Genomic DNA, 26642 nt, shown 5'->3' with positions numbered 1-26642 from the left:
AGTTGCCGATATGGCCCCCCATTCTCCAGGGAAGAGGGAAGGCATTGTTTGACCAGACTGCTTGGCTTGCTCAGCCGGAGTCCCATGAGAGCAGGGCCCGGCCGCAAGCAGCAGCAGCAGAAGTCTCGGTGTCATCATCGCAAGGTGTTGTTGCTGTTCTTGTTACAGTTGTTGCTGTTGCTGCTGCAAATGAAAAACATAAAGCATGTATTCTAAGGGAAATTAATTAAGGTAGGTCAGGACCAACAACATTAAATAAAGAGGCAAACTAGAGCTGATTGAAGTTATTTTGAAAGGTGAACTTAAAAATGAGAAGGTTCTCTTTGTCAGGAAGGCACAGCAACCAGGACAGAGAAACCAGCCTCGGCAGGCCTGATTATGCGTGCCTCAGCTTCATCTGCATTAAAGTTAACAATTAGGGCTTCATTAGGACACAAGTGAGGGGATTATTGTCAGTCATTACCATGAAGCGATGCCCTTTTAATCAGCGGTTAAGACTCTCAGACTTGTGTGAGAAATTCCAAATTATGGGCATACCTCTTTTGCAACCCGCTCAATGCTTTACTGGCAAATGCTACAGGCTGTCTCTGGTCTCTGCCCACAGGCACCTGTGCAAGCACTGCTCCCAGCCTGACCAGTGAAGCGGCCAGACAACACGAGCCATCTACGGAAATCAGGGTATGCTAAAACTGCGCATCTGCAATGCCCTGTCATATTCCAGGGTCAAGTCAGCAGCACTCAATTTCTCAAACGTACTCTGGCCTTTTTAAATCCTTTATATTAAGTTCGCTTGCTTGCTTGCTTGCGTGCTTGCTTGCTTGCTTGCGTGCTTAGGACCGTGCAAATCTTTCGGTCGTTTTTTAACCCACTTCCCGTGATCCAATCGAGCTGACATTTTCCACACAGACTCGTTGTGCCAGACAATTATTGTTCGTGAAAAAAAATTCCCAAAATTTTACACTTTTTAGGCAAAAAAAAGAATTATTTTACATATATTTAAATAGAACGCATTCATAGCTTTGGCTGAACGTCAGAGTGTAAGAGCCCAGAGCGTAACCCCTCCACAGGCCGTGGTGGAGTAGCGCAGCTGGTAGCGCCCTCGCTTCCCATGCCAAAGGTCGCGGGATCGATCCCTGCGTCCTCCACAGGCGAATATATTTTTAAATCCTTTATATTAAGTTCGCGTGCTTGCTTGCTTGCGTGCTTGCTTGCGTGCTTGCTTGCTTAGGACCGTGCAAATCTTTCGGTCGTTTTTAAATTCTTTATATTAAGTTCGCTTGCTTGCTTGCGTGCTTGCGTGTGCAAATCTTTTGGTCGTTTTTTAACCCACTTCCCGTGATCCAATCGAGCTGACATTTTGCACACAGACTCGTTGTGCGTGACAATTAATTTTCGTGAAAAAAAATTCCAAAATTTTACACTGTTTAGGGAAAAAAAATATTTAATTACCAATTGCTTAATGGTGGCAGACAATCATCTGACCCATAGGTGGCAGCCATCTCAAGCCAGAGGACGAGAGGACTCTAGCCGCCACGCATATAAAGGATTTATAGTGAAAAACTTTGTTTTTACGGGTTAATTTTTTTCCACTTAGCACTTCTATCTGAACAAAGGCGTCCACGACGGCTGCTGCCGACTGGTTGGGGAGGGCCCAGGCTATGGGCCAACACATAAAATACTCCACCCCAACCAAAAGGTACTTGTTACCACGCGGCGTAGTAGGAAAGGGTGCCAAAATAGCAAGAGCCACCAGCTCGTTCACGCGAGATACCGAAATGGGCTGCAGGGGTTGGCACGCAGGCTTCGCCGGCGGTTTCCGCTGTGCGCATTGGGTGCAACCCAGCAAAATATCGGTCACGTCGCGTAGCATGCCCGGCCAGAAAAATTGCAGAAGCAACAAACCAATGGTTTTATGAATGCCCAGGTGCAACAACCATTCATGTGCCGCCCACACGGCCTTACCCCTCAAGGCCGAGGGCACAACAATTTTGTATTGGCACGAATCAGCATCCCAGTGCATGAGTAAGCCGTGACATATAATGAAGGAAGTGAACCTTCCCTGACGTGGGGCCAAATTATTGGCGAGACGGCACAAAGCCAGCAAGGACATGTCGTCCACCTGGTGACCACCCCATTCAGCCAATGTTAACCCCAGCAAGTCATTGCAGGCCGTCAGATTTACAGGGTTGGCCATTGGAGCCGACTCGGAGGGAAGCGCGGTGGCCACTGTCACGAGAGGCGCAACCGACTCAGTCAGTTGCGGCTTGCAATGGCCAGACCCCAAGAAATAAGTGCATTTCTGCAGCGGCGGAAGGCGAGACAACGCATCGGCGTTAGTGTGTTGTGTACCCTTGCGATAAGTGACAGTGCAATTATAGTCCTGGAGGACTTCGAGCCACCGGGAAAGCTGGCCGGATGGTTGGTCAATGCGCAGAGCGTACTGCAACGCTGAATGGTCAAACCGAACGGTAAAATGCTGACCGTACAGATACGGCCTGTATTGCTGAATAAAGAACACGATGGCCAGCAGCTCGCATCGGGTAACACAATAACGTTGCTCGGGAGAAGACAACACCCTGCTACCGTAGGCAACGACCCTTTCAATGCCACCAATATTCTGGGACAGCACCCCGCCAATTCCAGTGTTACTAGCGTCGGTGTTCAATATAAACGGTTCTGAGAAATCGGGAAGGTCAGGGGCAGCGCCGTCACGAGGGCGTCACGCAAGGAATCAAACACGGCCTGCTCGGCATCCCCCCAATGAAACTTCACCCCTTTGGACGTGAGGGCATGAAGCGGCTTGGCGATGGTCGTGAAGCCAGCAACAAAACGCCGGTAATACGACGTGAAACCGATAAAACTGCGAACATCCCCTGCGGAGGTAGGGGTCGGCCATGAGCTGACGCACTTGGTTTTCTCTAGGATCGGTGGAGATTCCCGAGCAGCTGACTATGTGGCCCAAATAGTGCACAGACTCACGCAGAAGATGACATTTCTGCGGTTGAATTTTAAGTTATTGGCACGCATTTTCAAGAAAACAGCACGCAGACGCTCAAGGTGTTCATTGAACGTGCGGCTAAAGACGATGACGTCGTCAAGGTAAATGAGACATGAGTCCCACTGGAGCCCAGCGAGGACAAGCTCCATGAGCCTCTGAAACGTCGCTGGGGCGGAGTGGAGACCCATGGGCAACCTATTAAATTCGAAAAGGCCCTGTGGTGTCCGAAAGGCAGTCTTAGGTTTGGACGCTTCTTCGAGGGGAAGTTGCCAAAACCCCGACAGAAGGTCCAAAGTGGAAAAGTAACGCGCCCCTGCCAGGGCGTCTAATGACTCATCCATACGCGGAAGAGGGCAGGCCTCAGCTACCGATGTTTTATTCAACCATCGAAAATCGACGCAACAACGAAGACTGCCATCGTGCTTTTTGACCAGCACTATTGGAGCACCCCAGGGACTGGTTTAAGGAGAGATGATGTCAGCCGCCAGCATGCCATCAACTGTCGATTTGACATGCTGTTTCTCTGCTGGGCTAAGCCAAAATGGGTTGTCGGATAGGGGCAGTGTCACCAGTATCAATGTGGTGACGCAGCAGCTTGGTGCAACCAATGTCGAATTTAAATTTACCGAATACTTTGGAAAATTCCCACAAAGGAGAACGTAATTTCGCGTGCTGCGATTTGGACAAATCCCCGGTGTCCGCGCAGAGCGACATTCAAGACCTGCAGAAATGGTTCCCTGTCCGCCGCTACGAGGGTCTGTGCGGCTACCAGTTCGAGGCCCTTAATTGCCGTGTTGGAAGGGCCCAATAAATCACCATGTACTGAGGCGTCTGAAGCGAGCGGTTTCGTTAATCGCAAGGGCATGAGCATGTGCCCCTGGCAGAATGCATACTGTGCAGGCAGCCAATACGTGCAGAGGCATTGGCCGTGCGCGGATGCGTGGAAGGTAAAAATGCCATGCGACGGCCTGACGGAAGTTCGATGCATCCTTGGTCCACAAGGATTTTAATCGGCATTTTCTCAAGGAAATCCGTTTCCAGCAAGCACTGCACTGCAAGAGAAGAGACCAAAATAGTTCCGGCCAATTTGATGTCGCCAATTGAAATTTGTGCATGAAATTGACCGACAATGCCCAGCGAACCCCCATTTGCGGCAAAACACGGGACAGAAACCCGCTGCAAGGGCCGACATCGAACGGGCACAATGTTATGAATCAAATCGGAAATGATAGTGGCCGACGCACTGGTATCAACTAGAACGCGAAATTCTACCCCTTCGATCGAGCCAATAACCACCGAGGAACCCGCGATTGCTGCGACGACCCTATGGTCCAGCTCCGACCACTGCCCAGGTCAGAGCGGCCGTGCAGAATCACCGAGATGCCCCGCATCATATGCCGAATCGCGGGCATCATTAACGGCGCGCTGCTGTGTGTATAGTGCGAGTGAGGATTCGCGACTTGCCTGATTGTGTCGCGATGCCGTGGACGTCTTGTGGTCCTGGCCCCGAGGCCCGGAGGAGCATTGTCGAGGCGCCCGGCAGTCAGTTGATACGTGGCCCCGTCGGCCGCAGTTGAAACATGTGACGTCGTTGCGGGGAGAGGGCCGTCCCCGCTGCTGGTCGTTGCGGCGCCCGGCGTGGTTGGACGATCGCCAGCCCGCTAGCCAGGTCGTTGCAAAGGCTCAGTCGGGAGAGAGCCCGGTGTCCATGCAGGCAAGCTCCGATGTCGAAGCCGAGGCGGCGATGGTTGAGTCCCGGTAGAGCAGCAGATGAGTGTGGATGCTCCCAGCTGCCCGTAGCAAACACATATTTTCGTCGTCCACCGCCTGGATGACGATGCGCAGCTCACGCGCCAACTCCAGCAGTTTTTGGAGGATGAGAGCTGCGATGCCCTCGTCGTCCATCTGCGGGTAAGCCGCCCTTGCCATGGTGAGTAGAGCGGTGTGGAACGCAAGTGGCGATTCCTTGGAGTTGCACCGTCTTTCGTAGAAATGGTGCCGGACATCTGAAGGTAGTCCGTAAATGTCGGACATCCGCCGGAGTGCCAACTGCAGCGTCGCCCTGTCCCGCTTGGGGATGGTGATAAAAGCGGCGGGAGCGTCATCGTCCAAGGTGACTGGACGCGCTTGTAGCGCTTGCACGTCCGACCATCTCTTGGTGGCTGAGGAAGCGACGCTGGAACGCCACCAAGTCGCCTCCTGTGGACGCGAATTCCCGAAGAATCGGCAGGCATTGTAGAAGAGTGTCCGGCGGTGCTGCATAAAGTTGTTCGGATTCCATCCGAAAATCGGCAATTGCTTGACCGATGGCGTCTACTGTACCAGGTCGCCGCCATGATGCGGCGTCTGCTGAGTGGCTGGAGCTGTAAGCGTCGCCCGCCAATGACGCGGCGTGTTGTGATTGGACCACAGCGTTCCTGAGATGCATCTGGCTTCCGCTTCCGGCGGAAGCACGTGATCCCTCGGCGGGAATTTCAAAATGTTCGGCTTGTCCGATGGCGGGAATGTTCGTTGGCGGGTGGTCCAATCCGCCCGCAGCCTCCAAGTTGATCTCGTCGAGAATGGAGAAGTTGGGCGAGACGGCAGTGTGCAGCTCGGATCCCGTCGCCTGTGGCAAGAGGAGCGGTCGGCTGCCAATTCACTGGTGACCCGCTAGCCGAACGTCCTCCGGCTCGGACCTAGGGGAGGCTGACTGACCCGACCACTCGGTCTGTGGTTCTAGACCACTGGTTACACTGAGTCCCAGCCCTTAGAAGGGCTGTAGAGCTTGGATCCAGGGTTCTGTCTATCCAGGACCTATTCTCCCTCTGACCACTGGCCTCACTAAGCTGTAGAGCTTGGGTCCAGGGTCCTATCTTCAGCCCGGGCTTCAGTCTTCGTGTGGAGAGATAACTGAGCCAGAGCTTTCAGCGCTCTGGCTTTTATACTGGTTCGTGGCTGGCTCCGCCCAAGCCACGCCCCTTCTTGGAACCTTCTGGTTTACCCTGGGAGGTGACATCATCCCCTCACGATCCGTCGTTTGGATCTGCTTTCACCTCTATCTGACCCCGGGAACTTCCCGAGCAGGAATTGTCGTTTGGATCCGCTCTCGCCTCTGTTTGACACTGCTGTATCCTGTTGACACCCAGTGGTACTGCAGGTTACTGAATGGTGAGTGGCGATCACCTCTACACTTGCTCGACAACTTTGAGATAATTCCCTTCTCCATCTCACATGAGACCTGCATCTGTTGACGGTTTCACCACCTCTCCCCGCATTGCCCTCACCAGGTGCAGGTTTCCTAGTTTAAAGGCGGCTGACGCTGATGATTGTAGACAAGCATCCGACCAGAGCCTTTGGTCCTCCGAGTTGGGAAATCTTTTGCCCAATGGTCAGCCGCAATGCATGTGTAGTGTGCATCTGACAAGGCACACACAGAAGTCTGGAGGCACCACAATTTATTAACTGAACAGGGCTATGGGTCAACAATACTCGGGGTTACTCTAGACCCCCAAAGGGGTCTCTATGTAAAACTGGGTCCCCGACGACCGATGCTCTCAACCCCCGAGGCAACGCCACATGGTCAGCTCCCCCGCCAGACAACCATGATCGCTCCGCCCCCGTCCCTCTTATCCTCCCGAGCGTGGCCTCGCTCTGCCTCCAGCCACGCCCCCTCCTTGGTCTCTGGAGACGGAACCAGAGCCAGCGTCACATGTCCTCCGGAGCCCCCGTTCCCGGGCCCCCTTCACTCCGCTGAGTTGGCACGTCCCCCCTCTCTCTCTCTGCGACGGGACCACGCTCCGTAGGGCCTGCTTCTTCGCCACGTCTCTGTCGGCACCCTCGAGAGGTACGTGCACACTCCTCTACCATTTGTAGTTGTAGTCGTCATATACGCCGTAGAAACGCTATTTACGTCTCTACACATGCCATACACAGGTTGCAATGTCTGCAGTGCATTATAGTGGAATGGTTCGGGTCACCATACACTCCAAAAGCACTTGGACAAACTGCATATGGCGATCGTGACAGGGGCTGGTACATAGGGGGCAACTGGGAACTTCTGTTGCAGGGCGTAACCCAACATGCCAACAAGTTTTCGTACCCTCATGGCTTCTTTCAATCTGGTCATCTCATCGCTGATGCCTGTGCTGGTTTCCCAACACCTTTCCCATTGACTGGGCATCCTGACAATTGGTCAATGCTCGTCTTGCCGCTGCTGGACTTGAACTTTTCTCTGATGCCTGAGCTGTCCTGCCGATGTATCTTCAGCCATTCCTGAATATCAATGCTCGGTCTGGCCAGTATTCAACAAATATCAAACTTACATCTCATCTTCTCCAAAACCTTCTAGAATATCTCCTAACCTCTGCCCAAGTTTTCTCTTTCACCAATCCTCTCTTCACCCTCTTCTCCACCAAAAACATCTCTATCTTCCATTCTTCCTTTCCCACTATTTGTCCATTGGAATTCCTTGGGCAATCTCCTGGTCCTTTACTCATCCCCGTGCTTCCTGGAGTGGCTGTTGGAGCGGCCAACCAGGGCTCCCGGCCTTATGGGCTGCCTGTCCGGCCCCAATTCGCCTCATGTCTCCTCTTTCGACCGTCTGGCCTGTTTATTTCTAATTAGTGGGAGTGCCCCTTGGCATCCCTTATACCTCCTCTTGAGCTTCTTCAATACTCTTTCGATAAACTGATTTAATGCATTCGATAATTACCCACATATCACAACTTTCAGTCTTCTTACATATTCCTTTCTGAACGTTAAATATTCTCCCACATACAGTACTCCGCTCCATTGTAGGTAGGGACTTCATGAGAATCTTCTGAAACCCACATCACCTTTGTTGTCAGCAGCGTTCTACTCTTGTTACACCACTTTCCCCTTGACAGTCCTGGCTCTAATATTCTGTGCATGTGCCATCCCTTTTAGAATATAGTACTTTCAAGAAACGTATTGATTTACTTGATCTAGATATTATCCATGGCTTTTGTTTTATGGACATTAATTCTCATACTCAATTCGCTCAGTCTTGTTTTTACCAGATTCTATATCCCCCTCTTCCTAACCAGACAATAAGGCTCTATCATGAGCAAACCTGTCTGACTTTACTGTGGTTCCCAACTTTCACCACTTCCTCCAGCTCTATCAAAGCTTCCTTCACTATTGTCTCTGCATATGTTAAACATTGTGGGGGATAGGGATAAACTCTCACTCCTCTTGCCACAGTTCCTGGCTTTGACTGCATCTGCAACTCTCACCACTGCCATCTGTCCCATTTATACCGAACTTATCTGTCTGTCTAAATCTGCTATTCTCTTGAGTAGCTCCAGTAACTTATTCAAATTCACACGATCAAACACCTTCTCAATGTCAACAAACAGCACGCAAAGATCCGAGTCATATCAAAACTGCTCTTGCTCTCATTCTTATATACATTAATACATCTCAGGTCTGTCCATACAAGGTGTTCAGGAGATGACAGTAAAGCAGTGAATTCAATATATGCTCGTACAATTATTGTATTATTTGCACCGCATTCAGTGGCATCCCCTTGTATACATGGGGTTATTCCGAGTGTTCCAGTTTCCTCCCACATGCACTCTTTAATGAAACTGGACATCCCACTGCAGGACCCTCATGAAAAAAATTGTCTTGAGGATATATAGATAATTAAAGGGGATTCTAATAATAGCACATATACTGTAGATGTGCCACAAAGTGGTTCTCATATATTTTGTTCCGGAGGGATTATGAGCCAAGTTGATCCTTGCCGAGATACTATCCCCGCAATCGTGTGACTGCGAGTTAAGTGCTCAAACCACAACGCCATCCGGCTGCATGGCAATACAGTAAATGCACACCACACGTTACCCCTATTTTCTACAAGCTAGTTTCTGATGAGCACAATGCATCAATCTACAAGACATTAGTGATCCATTTAGGCCTCTATTTTTCTCTTAAAATCTGATGCAGATGTATCAAGAACTACCCCTACAGAATTTAGTTCACTCAGCTGGGTAGTGCTGTGCTTTGAGCTCTCAACTCACAATTGGCGGTTGTGATATCAAATTTCGGTAACAAGCTGACCCAGCCAATCATCCCTCTAGGGTCACAAAACAAGTTCCAACTTTTTCAACGAATCAACAGTGGTTTTCCTGTGGAGATACTGGCTCCCGCCATAGAAATGTGTAATTTCCACCACTTGCTCAGAATACCCAAGAGACAATAATCTCCTAATTCTTAACATACAACTTGGGTTTATGTATCCAATACTACGATTAACAATTTATGTGAGTCATGGCACGTTAGGTTTGATTGAGCAGGGAGGTAATCTAAGCTGTGGATGCGAGTCACTGTCCAATGTGTACCAATATTTCCCAACTAGCCCATGGTTGCATCTGTGCAATACAGTAGCGACTTTTGTTTCCTCGTAATTTTCCCCACCACCAACCAACTGAGCCTGAGTGCCCTGCTTTTGTGTTGTAGGAGGGGCAGCAGCAGGCCCTTCTGTCCAGCTACAGAAATAGCATTTGGCGTAAAGCCAAACTACCCAGCCTCATGCAGTCTGGCACCCAGGAGGTGCAGATATGGACTAAATATTGTCACACATGACCACAATGCTGATCGTGCAGAAATGTCCATCTAAATCTCTCATCTGCAGTGCTTGAGACCAGCAGTTCTTACTTTTCTATGCTTATGTTTGTTATTGATTAACTGTTCTTTCAGTGTGGAAATATTTGATACCCTTGGGCTGTAATCTTTGACTCAGATGGGAGTGGTCCAGAGTAGTAGGCTTTCACTTACCCAAGAGGGAAAGCAAGTTGAACAGAAAGTAACTAAACCCACACATGTAAATACAGGTATTCAGATGTGTACCATGTGGGTGACCATACGTACCTTTGAGACTGTCCTCACCACAGAAATTGTAAAGTATGCCATTGGCTCAAGCTAACAAATGGATACGAGGTGTACTGATTTGCTAAATTGAATCTGGGGGCCTCACTTAAAACTTTTGACTGTCAAAGTCAGAAACATGCATATATTATTTGACACTGTATATGCTCACTATGTGCAAGTTATTATTCAATTGAAGCTCCGACTTGCTCACAGTGACCCTTAAGCATTAATTTACAACAGCTGCTATTCAAGTGACATTAATATGAAAAAGGTAGTGACTTTAAATTAAAACCCAACTGCCATGAAGTTGGCTCACGCGTGTACTGACTGCGTTCTCACTCCCACGCACCACCACCCAGCAAGTTAAGGTGTGCAACACGCCCAAGCAATATTGTAGGCACGCACGTACACACACGCCCGCACGCACACCCCTGCCCTTGGAAGATGGAGCGCACAGCTGGGAAGCGAGCCGAGCAACAAAAGTCAGGGCGCGCGTGCGTAGGCCGAGTGCGCGTGCGCGGTGAGCGTCGTGCCCAAGTGCAACACCGCGAGACGGCCAAATCTGCCAACCCGGAGGAGTGCCGAGTGCCATATAAATGTTGTCGCCGCCGTGTTAGGCAGCTCTGAGAGGCCGGCTTTCAGTGCACGCTTGCGGGCGTGACGGGCAGCTCGATGACAGTTCTTGGGAGGTGCAGAGGAATCGTGCAGCCTAAGTGTGGGAAATTCATTGCATTTTTATGTCACTTTTCATACGCTCCGACAAGGTCAGTGTACTTTTAGCAGTTTATGTTTTTTATATGCTTCCTCTTTTTTTCTGCTGGCTTTTTGTGGTTTTGTTGTTTTACGTCTATGCTTCCTTTCCATCTCACTGCTAAATCCCCCGCCCGCCGCCGCCACCCCCCTTCTCCTGCTCCCAACTCTGGTACGCAGATAGTTGACTTTGTGCCAACACAAGTCACTCTCCAACAGGAGAACACGCTTACAAGCACACGGTTTTACCACACATACGTGCAACATAACACACCAGACTTTTGCACAATCGTTACCCCCATGTTCAAATGGAGCAAGAAAAATGTGCATGCCCCACTAACTACTGTAGTTTTTTTGTACATATACACACACATATGCATATCATTCTTGATTTGGTTCATTTTAAATTCCTTTTACTCCAGTGACAGGCCATTTAAATGTGTTATCTATTTTGCAAGGAGCCCTGCATAAATGTGGTTAATAACTGCCAACGCGCGTTTTAATGTTCTTTTGACACAAGTGTTAATGGGAAACTCCCTGCAGAATTAGGAGGCAGTAATGAACCCATCAACTCTTAAGCCGCATGGCTTTAGTGGCAAGCATGAACACTGCTATGATATCCAATATACACATCACATACACACAGGGGGCATGTACTTTATTCATAAATAACCATTCCTGCATATACAGACCACATGTATTTTATATAATCTACTGTATATAAGCTACATTGTATATATTATATAGGGAAATGTGATGTATATATCAAATCATACACAACATGGCAATGAATAAAAAAATGTATAACTTAATCACTGTAGAGTAGGAAATTCACTGATAATCTAATTAACAACTTAATTATCGTGTCAATAAAGTGCATAGCATAAGTCACAAAGCGTCGACTTCCTTTGACACATTATACAACTGTGAAAATCCCCTTAATTGTGGTGCTCTTACTCCTGAATCTGCAACTTGAATACATCTTGTGGAAATGTTAACATTTCACGCCCGAACATCAGGAGTTATTTTAGCAGAAAGGCGTGAAAAATAAGATCCATCAACAGCATCCCCATATCGACAATGTTAACAAGAGTATGACCATAAAAGATAAGAGGACATATAGGCAGTATTGGCTGATGTAAATAATTGTATAGAATATATGCAAAATATAGAATGCAATATGTCCATGCTACATTATAGTACCTAATTTTACTTGGAATGTTTGCATAAAATAAATGCTGTCAACATCACCATCAGCCATGGTCAATCCACTGCTGGATGAAGGCCTCCCCGAGCTGCCTACATATGATTTCCCAACTCCATCTGCTTGGTGGATGTTCTCTCAGATGCGTACTATTCCTTGTTTGCCAATATGTAATTATTCTCGGTCATCCCATCTCGCGATGTGTCCCTGCTTAAACCCACTTGCTATTAACATTTTAACGTCATTAATAATAGTTGTATAAAGCGACCCTTCAAATAACATCATATAGTGCCAATTAATGTTGCAGCAGTATTATTAACCAATATATATTATCTTGTAAATGTGTTCCTGTCTGTCTCAAGCATGCATCTTTTCCATGTTTTTCTGGCACTTTTAAGATTGCGTTACATTTTTTTTTACGAATTATCATATTACTGAATGTTATATCATAGCAAGTAGTACGCACCGATTAAAAACATTATTCTTGTGACGGTTCATTATCAAATTTGGCTTTCCAAAACACTCGAACTTGCTCTAGTCTGCCTCTATTTCCTTATCGGCAGGTGGTAGCGCAAGCCTGTAATCCAGCATTATGTGGGGGTGAGGGTTGGTCTATCACACAAAGGTCATGAAAATCTCTTCCTGTGGACGTCGAGGTGCCGTACCCTGGTTTCCAGCAGACTATGGTACAGACAACTATGGACTCAACCTGTTCTAACTAGAATGAGATATTGTTGCTCCCTCACACGTGTGGGTTTTCTCCAGGTGCTTTGGTTTCCTCCCAGATGTAAACACGCATTAATAACATCTCACGGTGGCGAGATGTTATCTAGCTCGCCTGGTATACAGAAGGTTGTGGGTTCCATACCGACCCCGACGCCTATATATTTGTTCAGTAGTTTGCATGTTCTCCCTGTGGTCGCATGGGTTTTTCTCCGGGTCCTCCAGTTTTTCCCTTCACATTTATAATCAACATACGTTTAGAATATTTGGCTGCAATAAATGTCTACATGAGCCACTTCGTTGAGCTATCACTTAACGGCCAGATTGCTTTTGAAAAATAACTACAGAGCTCAGTGGGCCTTACCTGGTAAAATAAAAAATAGTTTAAAGTTGTAATTTTTTATTGGCTAACACCTTAACATAGAGGACTGCAGAGCTCAGGCAATTGATGGACTTGCTCACCATCTGGCTGCCTTCACCCGTTTGTGGTTCCTCGCATATCCGAGTCGTTCTCTCTCTTCGAGAGTGAGTGAATACTGTACACATTACAAGTTGCATTATCATTTTCATTCTGGTCCATTTTCAATCGCTGTCCCAGATAGACATACTCTGTTTTCCTGTTTCGTCCCTCCTATCGACAACTGTTCAGCAGACCTTTGTTTTACTTATATTTAACCGGCAGCTCAACTTTTCAGTATTTATTATTATGTTCCTTTAACATTTCTGGCAATTCATCACCATTTGACATTATAAGGACTGTGTCATCGACAAATATGAGATGGTGAATGTTTGCCATGAATATTCATGCCTTTGTTTCTGCAATCTAAATTTTAGAAAAGATTTTCTATTACTCTGAACAACGTTCGCGAAAGTGCGGCACCTTGTCCGACTTGTTCTGTAATATGTATTTTAGTGCTTTCTTCATGGAATCTTGGTGTGGCTGTTCCCATTTTGTAAATGTATTTCATTTTCTAAATATATTTCATTCAGGCCTTGGTTTATGCGAGGTTGTGAACTATCTTGGTTTTGCCTGCAATGAGTTGTGCTCTCTTTGTTTGTCTTCAAGTCCAATTGACATCGCACCCATCTGGGGTCACTCCCCGTGTTAAATGTGTGGAGGACAGTGCTGTTTGACGATCTCGGGTTTACCCATTAAAATCAAATCAATCTTGTTTCTAATTTCACCACGTCCATTTCCCAGAATCTTACTTTTAAACATTAATGTATTCATTACTTGCACGTGTTTTCTGGCTCCATGTGTTTGTATGTTGAACTTCTTTGTATGTAGCCAACTGTGCTAATCGGAGGTGCGAGGGAAGGACAACAAACTAAACGCAAAAAGCAGTTCCTATGAAATGAGTTTTCAATCTAGATTTGAAAGTGTATAGCTAAGCGGTTTCCTAGTATCGGAAGAGCATTCCAGACCACTGCATAAGCATATCTGAAAGTGCCTAATGCAGTTACTGTCTTTGTTCAATGGCTTGCCAAAAGCCACTGCGAAGATGACCGGAGTTCACCTGATGGTTTATGGTTCTTGACGAGACCAGCAAGGTATTGTGATTAATTTGTGGAAAGCACTTTGTGTGGGGTAGACACCGCTCATTCCTCACTCCAATTCCAAATTTGACAATAGTTTTTCAAACTCTACACCTGTTTTAAAGAGTTTTACTCAGATTTTGTGATTGGACTATTTCCTCATACATGTATTTGGCCTACTTCTTCAGCACCGTGACTTGTTGGAAAATATATTTGAATGATTGCTAACTTTCAGGGCTTCAAGAGACGTGCTGTAAGTTGGGCAACTCAATCTGATAAAACTCTTGAATCCTAAAACTTAATGTAAAATTCTTGCAGAGACCAATATATTCCCATCCTTCCAGAATTATTGGTTAGTCTCTCTATCATAGAAAATGCATTACTCAAATGTCTCTCCTCCACAAGTTTTAACCATCCTCAAAACCTGTGTTACTGTACTGTTGTAGGTGTGCTGTATAAATGATTTACTTTGTGATGAGCACTCTAGTTAATGGACAGCTGATTGCATGGGATTGGTGGGTTTGATTTGTGATGGCGAGATGTTAACTACCTCGCCTGGTATACATGAGGTCGTAGATTTGATCCCGACCCTAATGCCTGTATATTTAAAGTCTGCATGTTCTCCCCGTGGATTTTTCTATGGGTGTTACGGTTTTTGCCGCCACATTTAGAATCAAAGTGGATTTAAAATATTTGGCTGCTATAAATCCCCATGCAATAAGCCACTTTGTTGGGCTATCATTTATGGCTAGGTCCCTTCTGAAAAAGAGCTGTATAGGTCAGTGGGCTTTAGCTGGTAATATTAAAACATTTTAAAGTTCAGAGTTTAGTTTAGAGTCCTACCTATGTGTGGAAAATAGACAAAACAGCTACTTTGGTATTTGATATTAACGCAAATGTTGTATTGGCAATATGGGCCAAAGTTGACAATTGTAATACATGCAATCACTAGATTCAAATTCATACTATTACAGGATTGTAAGAATAATCATGCCTTACCTAGATGCCAGCTAAGAAGCATCCATACTGAGCCAAATGTGCCTTTTACTATTGCCAAAAAAACCTGCTGCATGGTAATGCATGGCATACATGAAGAAAGCACACATGCAAAGTATATAGTGAGGGGAAAAATGGAAAGCTTGCACGCACATACCCTTATACAGTGTACGATAAGTCGATCCACATTGTCCAGATTGCACACATCAGGTAGGGCTTACATGGTTCATTGAATGCCAATTGTCCATGGAGTTCGCTTTAACTCTATTAACTACACCTGGTTTGGCTACTGTGAAGAACATATAAAGAATCGTTTGGCTGATTGGAATGGACTTAAAATCACTTTTATAAAATATTATATACAGTGCACGAAGTTCCCAGCCAAACAATATTATAATCTATTTGTCTATGGACCTGAAACTCCGATTACGCACATGCCAGCCTCCATATGCACATATTTCACCGTTGTGTCCATCCAATGCTGGATGAGGGTCTCCTCATGGCATGCAGGTCGTGGGGGTTATTTCACTATACTTCAACCCTGTTCAGTGCATGTTGGTGAAGGTAGGGAACATAGACGCAGGAGCATAGTACAGCACAACACTTTTATTTATGCACAGTTGCTAAAACACAGCCCCGCATGTGGGGAATATTAATGTACAATGCACATTCTTCCGTCTACATGTGGAGAATATTTATATAGATTTTGAAAAACCTGACACTCTATCAATGATCTCCGCGGGTAGGTGTACGAGTTTTGTAACGACCAAGGTTAGGAATATGTGCGTTTGTAATCTAAAGGTCATAGACTACCATAGATATGATAGATCACCAATTAAAATGCTGAAAACGTGAGTATGGTGACGTTTTACAATTGCTGTCAGTGTAACACAACGAGATATGTTTTTACAATAAAGTTAGTTATAGAAGATATTTTACATCTAGTTTGCATGCAAAGGCTTGACCCATGTGTGCGAAGTATTATCCTAAAATCAATACTGTACCACATTGTGCAAAAAAACCAGTAATACTATTTAAGAAATCCTGGTCTTAAAACATATTTTGCAACGTCGTTAGCTGATGCAGAAGGGACCAGTTTAATAACATTCTGCTTGCTGTGTGCTCCCTAAAGCATGAAAGCTGGCCAAGTATATTATTTTAAAAAAAGTGTTAAACTGCCATGGCTCCGTGCCAAGATGTGGCACTGTTTTTTTTGCAGTCAGAAAAAAAATCTAATGTAATAAATCACCACGATATCACAAACTCTCTGCTACAATTATTCCACACTTAAATGGCAGGTTTGCAAAGAAATCGTGTCCTGTACTTCGTTTATCACAGTTATGCGCGGTGCATCTCTTTGGCGGGAGGGAAACTTTGTTTAGTCATTTCAGGAAATTCCCCTTAAAAAAACAGACAAGTAAAAAAAATGAATACTGTACTGTACTTTGGCATGACTAACCTGTATATGTAAACATCACAGAGCAAAATTTAAAAAGTTACTTGTTCATCCACGCCGTTCAGTCGTTCTGTGCAAAGTCAGCAATCTGCCAACAGCGAGCGGTATCTTAAATTTGTAACGTATGCCACCTTGTCAAGTAAAAGCATCCTACATGCTAGGTTTTTTTCACCCTCTCTCAGCCTGCTATTTACCAACAGTGATACTTTTGAACGAAGAATGGGGAGAGTACATTAGCTCAGGCGGTTGCTGCCTGGATTTGGTCAGGCTGGGCCAGAGACTCCCAGCCCTGGGCCTTGTTTTCCCCCGGAGGAGACTTTGGGATCGCTGCCAACTCGCCGGCAACGTCAGCTTTTGCCTAAAAGAAGTTTCTAAAGAAAATGCATTCTGGGTTTCGTGAGGGGGGGGGGGGGGGGGAAAAGGAGGGGGGGGCGTTTTTTTATTTCTTGCTTTGTTGTTTTTTTCCATTCCCCATTCTTTCTTGAAAGATGGACGGTGGCAGACCAGCTTTGTAAGTATTGTCTGCTCGCAGACAGTGCCTAGGGGTACGGGAATATGATTTTACGCGTACTGTAGCGCGATTGTGTCTGCGTGCCAGCTACGAGCGGATTACAGGAGGAGGGAACAGCGTTCCTATAAACCCTGCTTGAAAATTACTGTACTGTACCAAATTACTGTATATAACGATGTATAGGCTCATGGATTCCTGTAAACTTCACGGCCGCTTTTCTGCGCCACCGCGGGATGCAACATTTGGCGCATTTGGAAAATTGTGGCACCAATCGCATTGTTTACTCATCTCGTAGTGCGGCCGCACTAATGTGCAAGTATATATATTTCAGTGCCATTACCTAGGACCTGCACTTTTTGAGCCACACGGTCTCAAGTACAAACTTTTAATTGTACAGTACACAAATATTTCATACATTACGCAGTATAAAACATATACGTATAAATGGCATGTTCTGGTTGAGGGCATTTCTAAAGGGCAAAGCCTAAAATGCCTGTCAATGTGTTCATTTATCCATGCCCTTAGCTGATCATTCATGTAAAATCCTATCCAAGAGAACCTGCAGCACTATTTGGGTACGGCAGTGCTGTTAAAAATAAGAACAAATCCAAATTTGAAAAGTGACGCTTATTTGTTTGGAGTATAAGTGACATCGTCGTGCGCGTTAATGTATACTACAGAGGCTGTAAAAATGTGCTTCGTGTATCATATACACACTGATGCAATGTCAGTGAAGCCAGCCTGCGGCGTCACAGGTGTAGTGTCGGATAGTACAGTAAATACGGCCCGACCAGCCTGCCTCAGCACTTGTTGGCCACACAAGGTTTTATTAGCATGCTCGAGACATAACGCTCATCCCCTCCGCTGTAAATGCTTCTCATTCACAGCCAGGCTAAGCATGTGCCCAGGCCGCACAGCTAAACATAGCACCCCTGTTTAGAGAGGGAAAGGGGGAGGGGGTAGAGATATAAAAAAGTCTTCCAAAGTTTTTCGGTGATGTTGCTTTTTTTTTAGAAAGGACGGCGTTTGCGACGAATTTCGTTCAGATTGTTTAGCAAGGACTGACTCAATGTTTCGCACTGGAGCTGCAGATTTCAAAGCCAGCCATTGCTGTGAGTTCTGAATTGTGTAGCAGCGCTACAAAGTGTGCCAAAGCACGAGCAAATGTGGACAGAATTGTTTTGTTTAAACGCTTTATTTTTCTCCCTCATTTCAAGAAATATTGTCAACTCTAATTGTGTGACGTTAATTGGACCTCTGTGCAATTATCTGATGCACAATTTTCTCGTCGTACAGTCAGGAGGGTGTTCGACCTAAGTTCGCGGTAACGTGGTTGGCGGTTTGCCACTGGAATCGCGAGGGGCGTTGTTTTACAAGAAATCTTTGGACTGGTCTAGCCGTGTACTTTTGTCATGTGTTAAACACAGCCCGAATTGGAACGTGCGAGCATTGCGCAGGGTCCATTGCACTGTCGTGTGCTCGGGCCACTCTTTTCACTGCCAAAGTTGTTGTCCTCGGCCACAAGGAGTGGAGCGCGGCAGTACTCGCAATGCAGAGGGAGCCGCCATCTTTGTCCATAAAGAGAAGGTAACACGAAAGCCATCCGCAGTGTGCCATTGGGATCTTCGGAGGACTCGCCCTCTCTCAGGTCCAGGTTGGAACAAGAGGATTCTTAAATGCGTTCCATTTGAGATGCTTTACGTTTAACATTAGTGATGAGAGAGGGTAGATGAACCTTGGATTTTTTCATCTTTTAACTCATTGCGAAACATTTGCGGTTTACAAAGGGCGCATTGTGATTTGAGCAGCGGTGCCAATAGCCTTGTTTTATCAGAATTCGAAACGATGGATTCACGTTAACTGTTAATAAGTTTTGACATGTGCCGTCACGTAGTTATTATTATTTATTGGCACAAAAAACAAAAACACAGGCTAATTTATTTGTGTACGTGTTCCAATTAGATTATTCTTCGCGAAAAACGCCAGTGTTGGCACCGAAAATGGCGGTGGACATGCTGTTCGGCCATTTTGTTCCGCGGTGAGGGTGTTGTATTTTATACTGTGCTCTTTTATCTGTGACAAGTCATTCATTCGGTTACATTATAAAGCTGCCTTAGTACAGTTATGCATGCCAAATTCTGCAATTGCAATTTGCCATCAATTATTTTTCAAGCATGCTTATTTTTGTACTTTTTAACTCCCAATGTATTAAGAGTTCTGTAGCTTCACTTTGTTTGCATATAAATTAACCGCTGTGCCGTGTAAATCATACGTTAGATGTGCAATGAAAAGGCTATATCTTAATAGATGGTGCTACAAATAAACACATTATAGGGTATTTCGAAAATGCCATTGTATTTTAGACCAGATTGGTGTCAATTTGTTATATGTGCATGAGGATTATTGAAATATTACATTTCAAAACGAAAATAAACATTTTAGCCATCCATAAATGTTGGCATAGCCTGATTGGGTACAGCGCTGTTATTTGAACAATGTTATCGTCAAACCTGCAGCGAATAAGTATGGGCCGAGTAAAAACCGCCAGCCTTCTACGTCCTGTTGCTGACGTTATTTGCATGCCACAGTATGAGCAGTGAAACAGTATGGAGGGATATGGAGCGCTCCATTTTTTGAGCGAATGGCGGGCCCTGCCTTGCGAGCCACTGCTCTGGGGTTTCCCGGCCTACCGTCCAGGGCAAGCGTCGCCTCAACGCCTTCGAGGGGGAAAAAACTGACTTTCTAACATCGGAGGAAGCCCCCCAACTCAATCAGGTAGCGCTATACTCCCGTCGTATGAAACGTGCCACTGTTTTGCCGCTTGCACGAGCTGGCACCGAACACAATGGCTGGACTTCACCCAAAAATTTGGGCTACTTACGCGCAGCCTGTATGCTAGCGGGGCAAAGGAGAAATGTTGGCGCCAACAAAGTTATGGTCATTGGCATGTTTATACATATATATTGAAAAAATCTCATTAATGTACCGTCATGGGAAGGAGATATGATTTGATTAAAAACATTGCCCTTGTATGTCTGGTAAATACGTTGTGTCAATAGAACTGGCTTTGATGATGTACAGTATGTACATACAGTACTGTCCTCTGTTGCAGTGCAGTACTATTTTCATGTTTTCTGGTTCATGCAGAAACGGCGCTAAACGAATTTTGTGCCTTCGAGTACTTTAACATAGTAATTTGTTACTGCCTTGTATACTGTATGAAGTATGTAGTTTTTATTCCATGTGTTTTTGCTCAGCAGTAAATGGTTTGCAGAAGCGATGGCGGCAGTGGCTTGGGGTGCACGTGCGCGTGGGATGAGGTAGTAGGTTGTATAGTTTGGGGAGTGTGACCCCGTTCAGGAGATAACTGTACAATCTACTGTCTTGCCCAAGCCACGACTAAACAACGAATCAAGCCAGAGTTACGATCCAGACTTCAGCCTGCCACACACCGCAGGGCGCCAATCTACAGCAGTGACAATTGCACCACAGATGAGCCTCAGTACTGTACTCACAAGCCACACAACGGCTGCATGCCCAGGGAATCGCCAATCGTCAAGAAAAATGCTTTGGAGGTATTGTGCTATGCGGTGTGTTGGGTTCAGTTCCATTTCTTTGGACGATTACCATGAAAAGCATCGGTTTGTAGACTTGCCACTCACGTCCAGTCTGAACAGATTACTCTGTTGTGTTTATATCAACTTCAGTTATTTTATCTCGTGCATAACATTTCAAATGAATGTGGGTAATAAGTACATTAAGATAAGTATTTACGCCAATGTTTATTTCATTGACGTATTTAGCATGTTGACATTTCTTGACAAACAGATATTTTTAAATTAATCGACCTATTGCTTATTTTGATTAATAGTATTTCATGAAAAAGCATATTTTATTGACTTTTTTTTCTGTGAATCCAATGCTTAAGTATATATATGTATACACGATGCTGGACATGTTATTGTTAGAATGTTTAATTATTGCACACAGTGGAATGCAAACCTAGAATTTGTCAATCCATAAAAAATATGTTACAAGTTAAAATGGAATGCATTTGAGAAAAACACAAATGTAGTTTGCTTGGTAATAATGAATGACTTTTAATATATTATAGTGACGATCTTAATAATGCAGGGCTAGTGTATTAGACAGGCATCGCCCTGTATGTCAAACACCCCATCTGTTGGGCTATGGAGGCCTGTCTATACAATGGCAGTACATGAAGTAGGTTGGTGACCTATCTATACAAAATTTTAAGTGTTAACTCTCTGTATGCAACGGTAGTCTCTGTGTAATGTTTTGGCTTCTCATAAGCAAGGAAACTGAGTAAAAAATTGGACAAATGTCCCAAGCATCACTTGATAAAACACTCCCTGAGTGCTTGGGAAAAGTGATGATGGGAAGGAATTTGAAGGTTGACCAATGTGAAGGAAGAAGCCGAAATAGTTATGTTGTGACTTGCAGAATGATGGTTGAACGGTGTATGGATTAGGCAAAACAGTCTGCTAAACTGAATCTTCACACATTGATGTGGAAACGGAGACAACACCAAGTTGGTCCTAAGTAGTTCAAGAAAAACATTTCAAGAGCCTTAACTTCAGTTTCATTTCGTTATAAAGTTTAGTATTAGGTATGTTACAATATAGATGGTCATTTAGCCAGATGCCCAGGCATTCGATATCATTTTCAATCGTGGATCAAGAATCAGTTGAAGAAAATGTAACAGTGCAATAAGAATCAATGAAGAATTGTAAAGTTCGATTTGGTCACTTAAATGTCCCATTAGATTCTTGGAGAGTTACTTTGTTCCTATAGAGTTCTTTAAGATTCAAGCGACATTTTAAATAACGCTATTCTAAATAAATCTGTCCATAAAATTACGAAATGTAGCCATGCATAGCACATGACTTCTATGTGGAACAAAAGCAATTAATTTAATTTCACACAATTTTGAGCTAACAATCTTATACCACAAGTGGCCGACTGGGAGATAAAACAATAGTTGTATTCTGCCCTTTTTGAACACACTTCATAAATGCTATAGTTAATTAAAAATATATCTGGTGAAATGATAGGTACACAAAGCTGGGGAAGACACAGAAATTAAGTAAGAAATTTTAACAATCTCATGCAACTAGGAGTATCTAATGCATAGTTCTTTAGTAATATCATGGACCAAGGAAAATGGATGGTCAGGATCACCAACACATTTGAGAATGACATACTCTATAGAGAGAGAAATAAACAGACTGTAGATAACTAATGCAGCAGCACACTACCTGTATTTAGTAGTTACACAAACACTGCTATGAAGATAGATCAAAACACATTAACTATCCGAGCATTATCAAACAGTAGTTGCAATTGTAATGCATCTGTGTGATGACAGTGTGTCACAACACGGAGATAACTTAATTTTTAGTAGAATACTGTCACACCCAGGCCAATCGGACACACCGAGATGATCAGTGTTGGATGAATTGGTATTTTAATAATGTAAACTCTGAAATGCTTATGTACATGTTAGTACTTTTGTGAAGCCACTGCTGAGAGAGGGCCTTGCCACACCACGTGGGTCGCGGGGATTATTTAACCGTATTTCAAAGCTGGTCAGTTGCTGGATTGCTAAAGCTGGAAGGCATGAATGTGGGGAGCCGAGAAGTGCAATACAACGGATTTTTCCCGCCATGTCCTCTGCTGCCTACAACGTAGCACAGCTCTGCAGTCACCTATGACTACGTTGGTGGTGCACGGTGATTGCCCATCCGAGTGCTATCTAGGCTCAACGCTGCTTAAGCTTCTGAGATCTGAGCAGAGTGCGGACAGTGTGGGTGAAATTGTAATAAGCCATAAAATGATATTGGTTTGTAAAGGAAGCCTCAGCGCACATTTTACAAAAGGCCATGAGAATCAATAAGTAAATTCTATCTTGGCACCTCAAGACAGCATGTTGAGATGCATTTGTCGTTGGGCACTATATAAATCTAAAACTGTGTTGTAAGGTACATTTATTCCCTATGGCATGATTGTACATTGTAACTACTGGGTCGGAATGTAAGTAGTTAGATCCACCCGAAGTAGGCCTCGGCAAGTTAAGGTAATTAACCCTTTTTACCGGATAAAAGGGTAAAGGTGTCGACATGCCAAGGGGTAAGGTAAAGGGCAGGGTAAAGGTAGCTCGGAAGAATTACCCGGTAGGGTAAAGGTAGCGCGAAGTATTACCCGGTAAATACGGTACCTTGTTTACTGCTAAAAGCTCGTGACGCAGTTCGTGGCTTCCATTTAATCAGTAATATTTAAAAAAAACTTTTAAAACACGCTTTTATGGAATGTACTAGTAATGCAGAACGCCACGACTACAGGAAGTGGCCCCAAAGCTCACCATAATGTAAGGGGACCGTGGACAATTACAGCCAACGTCAGTTGACCGTGGACAATTAGACCCAAGCCGAAACATAACATCTAAAAAATAATGTTTAAAAATAGATATTTTTTCATTTTTTATGATAGAATATAGTATTGTCATTAGTATGACATAAGTATACCAAGTTTGCTGTCGATGGGTTAAAATTGAGTTACAAGATTTGAGGACACGACAACAACAACAGAGTGAGTTAAAAGAAAGCGTGTAAAATTGGAATAAACGAAAGTATTCTATATGAATAAAGCGCTCTACCTAGCATTTACCGTTATAAACCTGTTCCATGTGTAGTACCCCAGTAATTGGGTAATTTGTATGGGGTAAGGGTAAAAGATAGGGTAAAGGTCGGCTCGTTGCTTTTTACCTTTTACCTTACCTGCTAAAGGGTAAAAGGTAGGGTAGAGTGATTGTATTGTGGTAAGGTAAAAGGTAGGGTAAAGGTAAGCTCGTTGTTTTTACCTTTTACCTTACCTTGCCGAGGCCTAACCACAACCCATGATTCTATTAATGGTCATAATTTAAATTTTAAAAAATATATTTACGTCTCATTTTACGAACACGTGTCGATTGCTTCACTTGTTTTGTCTCATTTTCTTTAGTAGCCTAAATGTAACATGTGCAAATCACTTTCATAGAATTTGCATACAATTACATATTGTACTCTTAGGCACAGGATTAAATGGATGTATTGTTTTCATAAGAGCATAAGAGTCGATTGTAAACGTTAAATTGTTGCTTATGAGGTACTGAGGTTACGATGGAAAGATTTATAAAATGAAATTATAAACAAATTATGAGGTATGTATTATAGTGCCTTTGTGCAAGGACATTTTGCCAAAAATGTTGTCTCAATCAGTACACGGTGTTTATTTTTTTATTAATCATGACTAGAAACAATTGCACTTTACGCAGGGAAGCCTCAAATAATTCACAATAACATGTTGCGATGAGGGTCCAGCCAATACTGTACTTTTTTGTAAAGAAAAAACACAACGTAAGGTGAAAACACACACACGCAAGGTGATGATTAATACGTATTGGTGAGAAACCTACTTGCGGTGCTGCTTTCTCTTGGTACCAGGTAGCCCTGCAGCCGGATGTCCCAAGCACATCGGAGTTTCTTTATGATCCACCAAACGCCGCCGTAGCACCAGGTTGAGATGTGCAGCACAGCACATGGCCACACACACACACACAAACATCACCCTTAGCCATGGCCATTGCTGGATGAAGGCCTCCCCCCAAACTGACACCATCTTTTACGACTCCACAATCTTAATGATAACCCACATAGCACCTGTACACGAGCCGATTTCATCGCTCAGTTTCTTTCGGTGAACATCCTCTCACAAGCGTTCCATTCCCTGGCTGCCACTCCTTTTGTTATTCTGAACCACCAGCCATCATTCCTTCCAGCAGCATGTCCTTTCCAGGCCCATTTACATTTCCTAACAGTTTCAATCATGTCATTAGCCTAATCTACACGTTCCTCTTTCTGGCTCTTAATGTAATATACAAGCATACATCTCTCCATGACAGTTTAAAACTGTGAAGTTAATTATCTCTAACAAGAGATTATAACAAGTGCAGTACTGTATTGCCTTTTGACTTATTGGACTATGTCACCGTGGCAACAAACTTACCACTTACAACATCCACCTGGCTGGTTGATTTCCCCAAAAGGGATATTACACATCTGTGAACTGTTTGCATTTACAAAACAGTAATGGCAGTAGTCTCACTAACAGCACACTACTACCTATGGGTATAACAGACAGACTATCATTACAGAATCTAATTCCCCTGAATGTTTAAGTCGTTTATTGAAAAAGAACATTTACATAAAGCGTCAGGATGATGCTGTAGTGCAATGGCCAGTACATCGACTTACAATCCAAAGGTCGCCAGTTTGATCTCCTGGCACAGCAGTTGAAACCATGGTGCAAGTATCTTAAATCCCCTCGCATCCATCCATGGTGGGGCAAAGCGTGAGGACTCCCACCTTTCCCCAATATGTCTTGCTAACATGGAAGAGTAGGCCAAATTACTTCCAAGGGTTCTCTATAACTCCCTCTAGTGGAGTCCCTTCTGCCAACAGTGGTGTGAGCAAGAATTTGCAGGGCTGCACATTTGCCTTTAACTTTACACGAAAGATGCACATAGTTTAATACTTTGATACTTGCTGAAAAAAATGTGAACATGTATTTCCAAAACTTTTATGAATGCTCAAAGCTGACTATTTTACAGGCAACAGAGACACTGCAGAGGTACATTTGGAAAACGAACAGGAAGTCTATAATCGCTGCATATTGACTGGAACAAGACTTAAGAGGTTAAACCAATCTAAAGGTTCCCATGGTGACGCTTTTCTCCGTGGAGTTTTCATGTTCTGCCCCTGTTCTGCATGGGTTTGCTCCGAATCCTGGTTTTCTGAAAATAAAAAAAAACAGAAAATGGTTAAACATCCCATACCCTATTACTCAATTGGGATTACACATATCAGCAATACCGCCACACTACTGTGAAAACTTGGCAGGACCCTCCTGAAAAAGAGTCTTGTGACCGAGTGAAGCTCTCCTGGGAAAACAATTGTAATAATATAGATAAACAATACGAATAATAGTACTGCATAGCCCACAATGGTTTATGCAGCAGGGAGCATATAGACATCACGTTAAACAAATACATAAAAAAATGAATGTTGTCCCCAACAATGCTGAGACTTGTAAAAACTGCATAAATACATAACTTGAAATGTTTATCAAAGGCCATTACAAAAAGGGTCACGAGTGCAAACTGACAACACTGGCCCCACTGTCATCATTAATAAATCATTGCATCGATTGAGAGTTTCCCCAAGCAGGGCACCTGTTGTTCATTGCTCATGTATTTATGATAATTTATAGTCGATTCATTGGGGCCAATTAACTGTGGTCAGCTCGCTCGCCACTTAATGGATTTGCATGAACTCGATGTTCCAATTTCCCAAGCTGCATGGTAATTCTTGCATGAAATTACCTGGAGTGTACATCCACGCGATAAGTGATGTCAAAGACTTTGTGAAATATATATATTTTTAATATATGTGTTCTCTGCTATCAGTCTACAACCCATGATGAACTGCAGAATATCCCACATTGCTCAGTTAATGTTTTCTGTCTTTTGCAATAG

The 26642-nt window shown here is 44.3% G+C and overlaps 1 protein-coding gene across 5 annotated transcripts in view; it reads right to left on the bottom strand.

The window, feature by feature from the left end:
* The window catches only part of LOC133349540 (ninjurin-1-like), a 58393-nt gene that overhangs the window by 19974 nt on the left and 11777 nt on the right, over nucleotides 1-26642 (bottom strand). For all 5 annotated transcript variants that reach the window (XM_061563086.1, XM_061563088.1, XM_061563089.1 and 2 more), the window contains exons 2-3: nucleotides 25363-25901; nucleotides 24525-24591 (exon numbers count right to left, since the gene is read on the bottom strand). In XM_061563086.1, coding sequence (XP_061419070.1) covers nucleotides 24525-24591; nucleotides 25363-25410 — 115 coding nt within the window. In that variant the 5' untranslated portion in view covers nucleotides 25411-25901. The remainder of the gene's footprint in view (nucleotides 1-24524; nucleotides 24592-25362; nucleotides 25902-26642) is intronic.

The sequence above is a fragment of the Lethenteron reissneri genome, chromosome 30 (genome assembly GCF_015708825.2).
Source record: "Lethenteron reissneri isolate LAM-NWPU_2019-01 chromosome 30, ASM1570882v1, whole genome shotgun sequence".
In the NCBI taxonomy this organism is placed as follows: domain Eukaryota; kingdom Metazoa; phylum Chordata; class Hyperoartia; order Petromyzontiformes; family Petromyzontidae; genus Lethenteron; species Lethenteron reissneri.
This window is presented reverse-complemented; position numbering and strand designations above follow the sequence as displayed.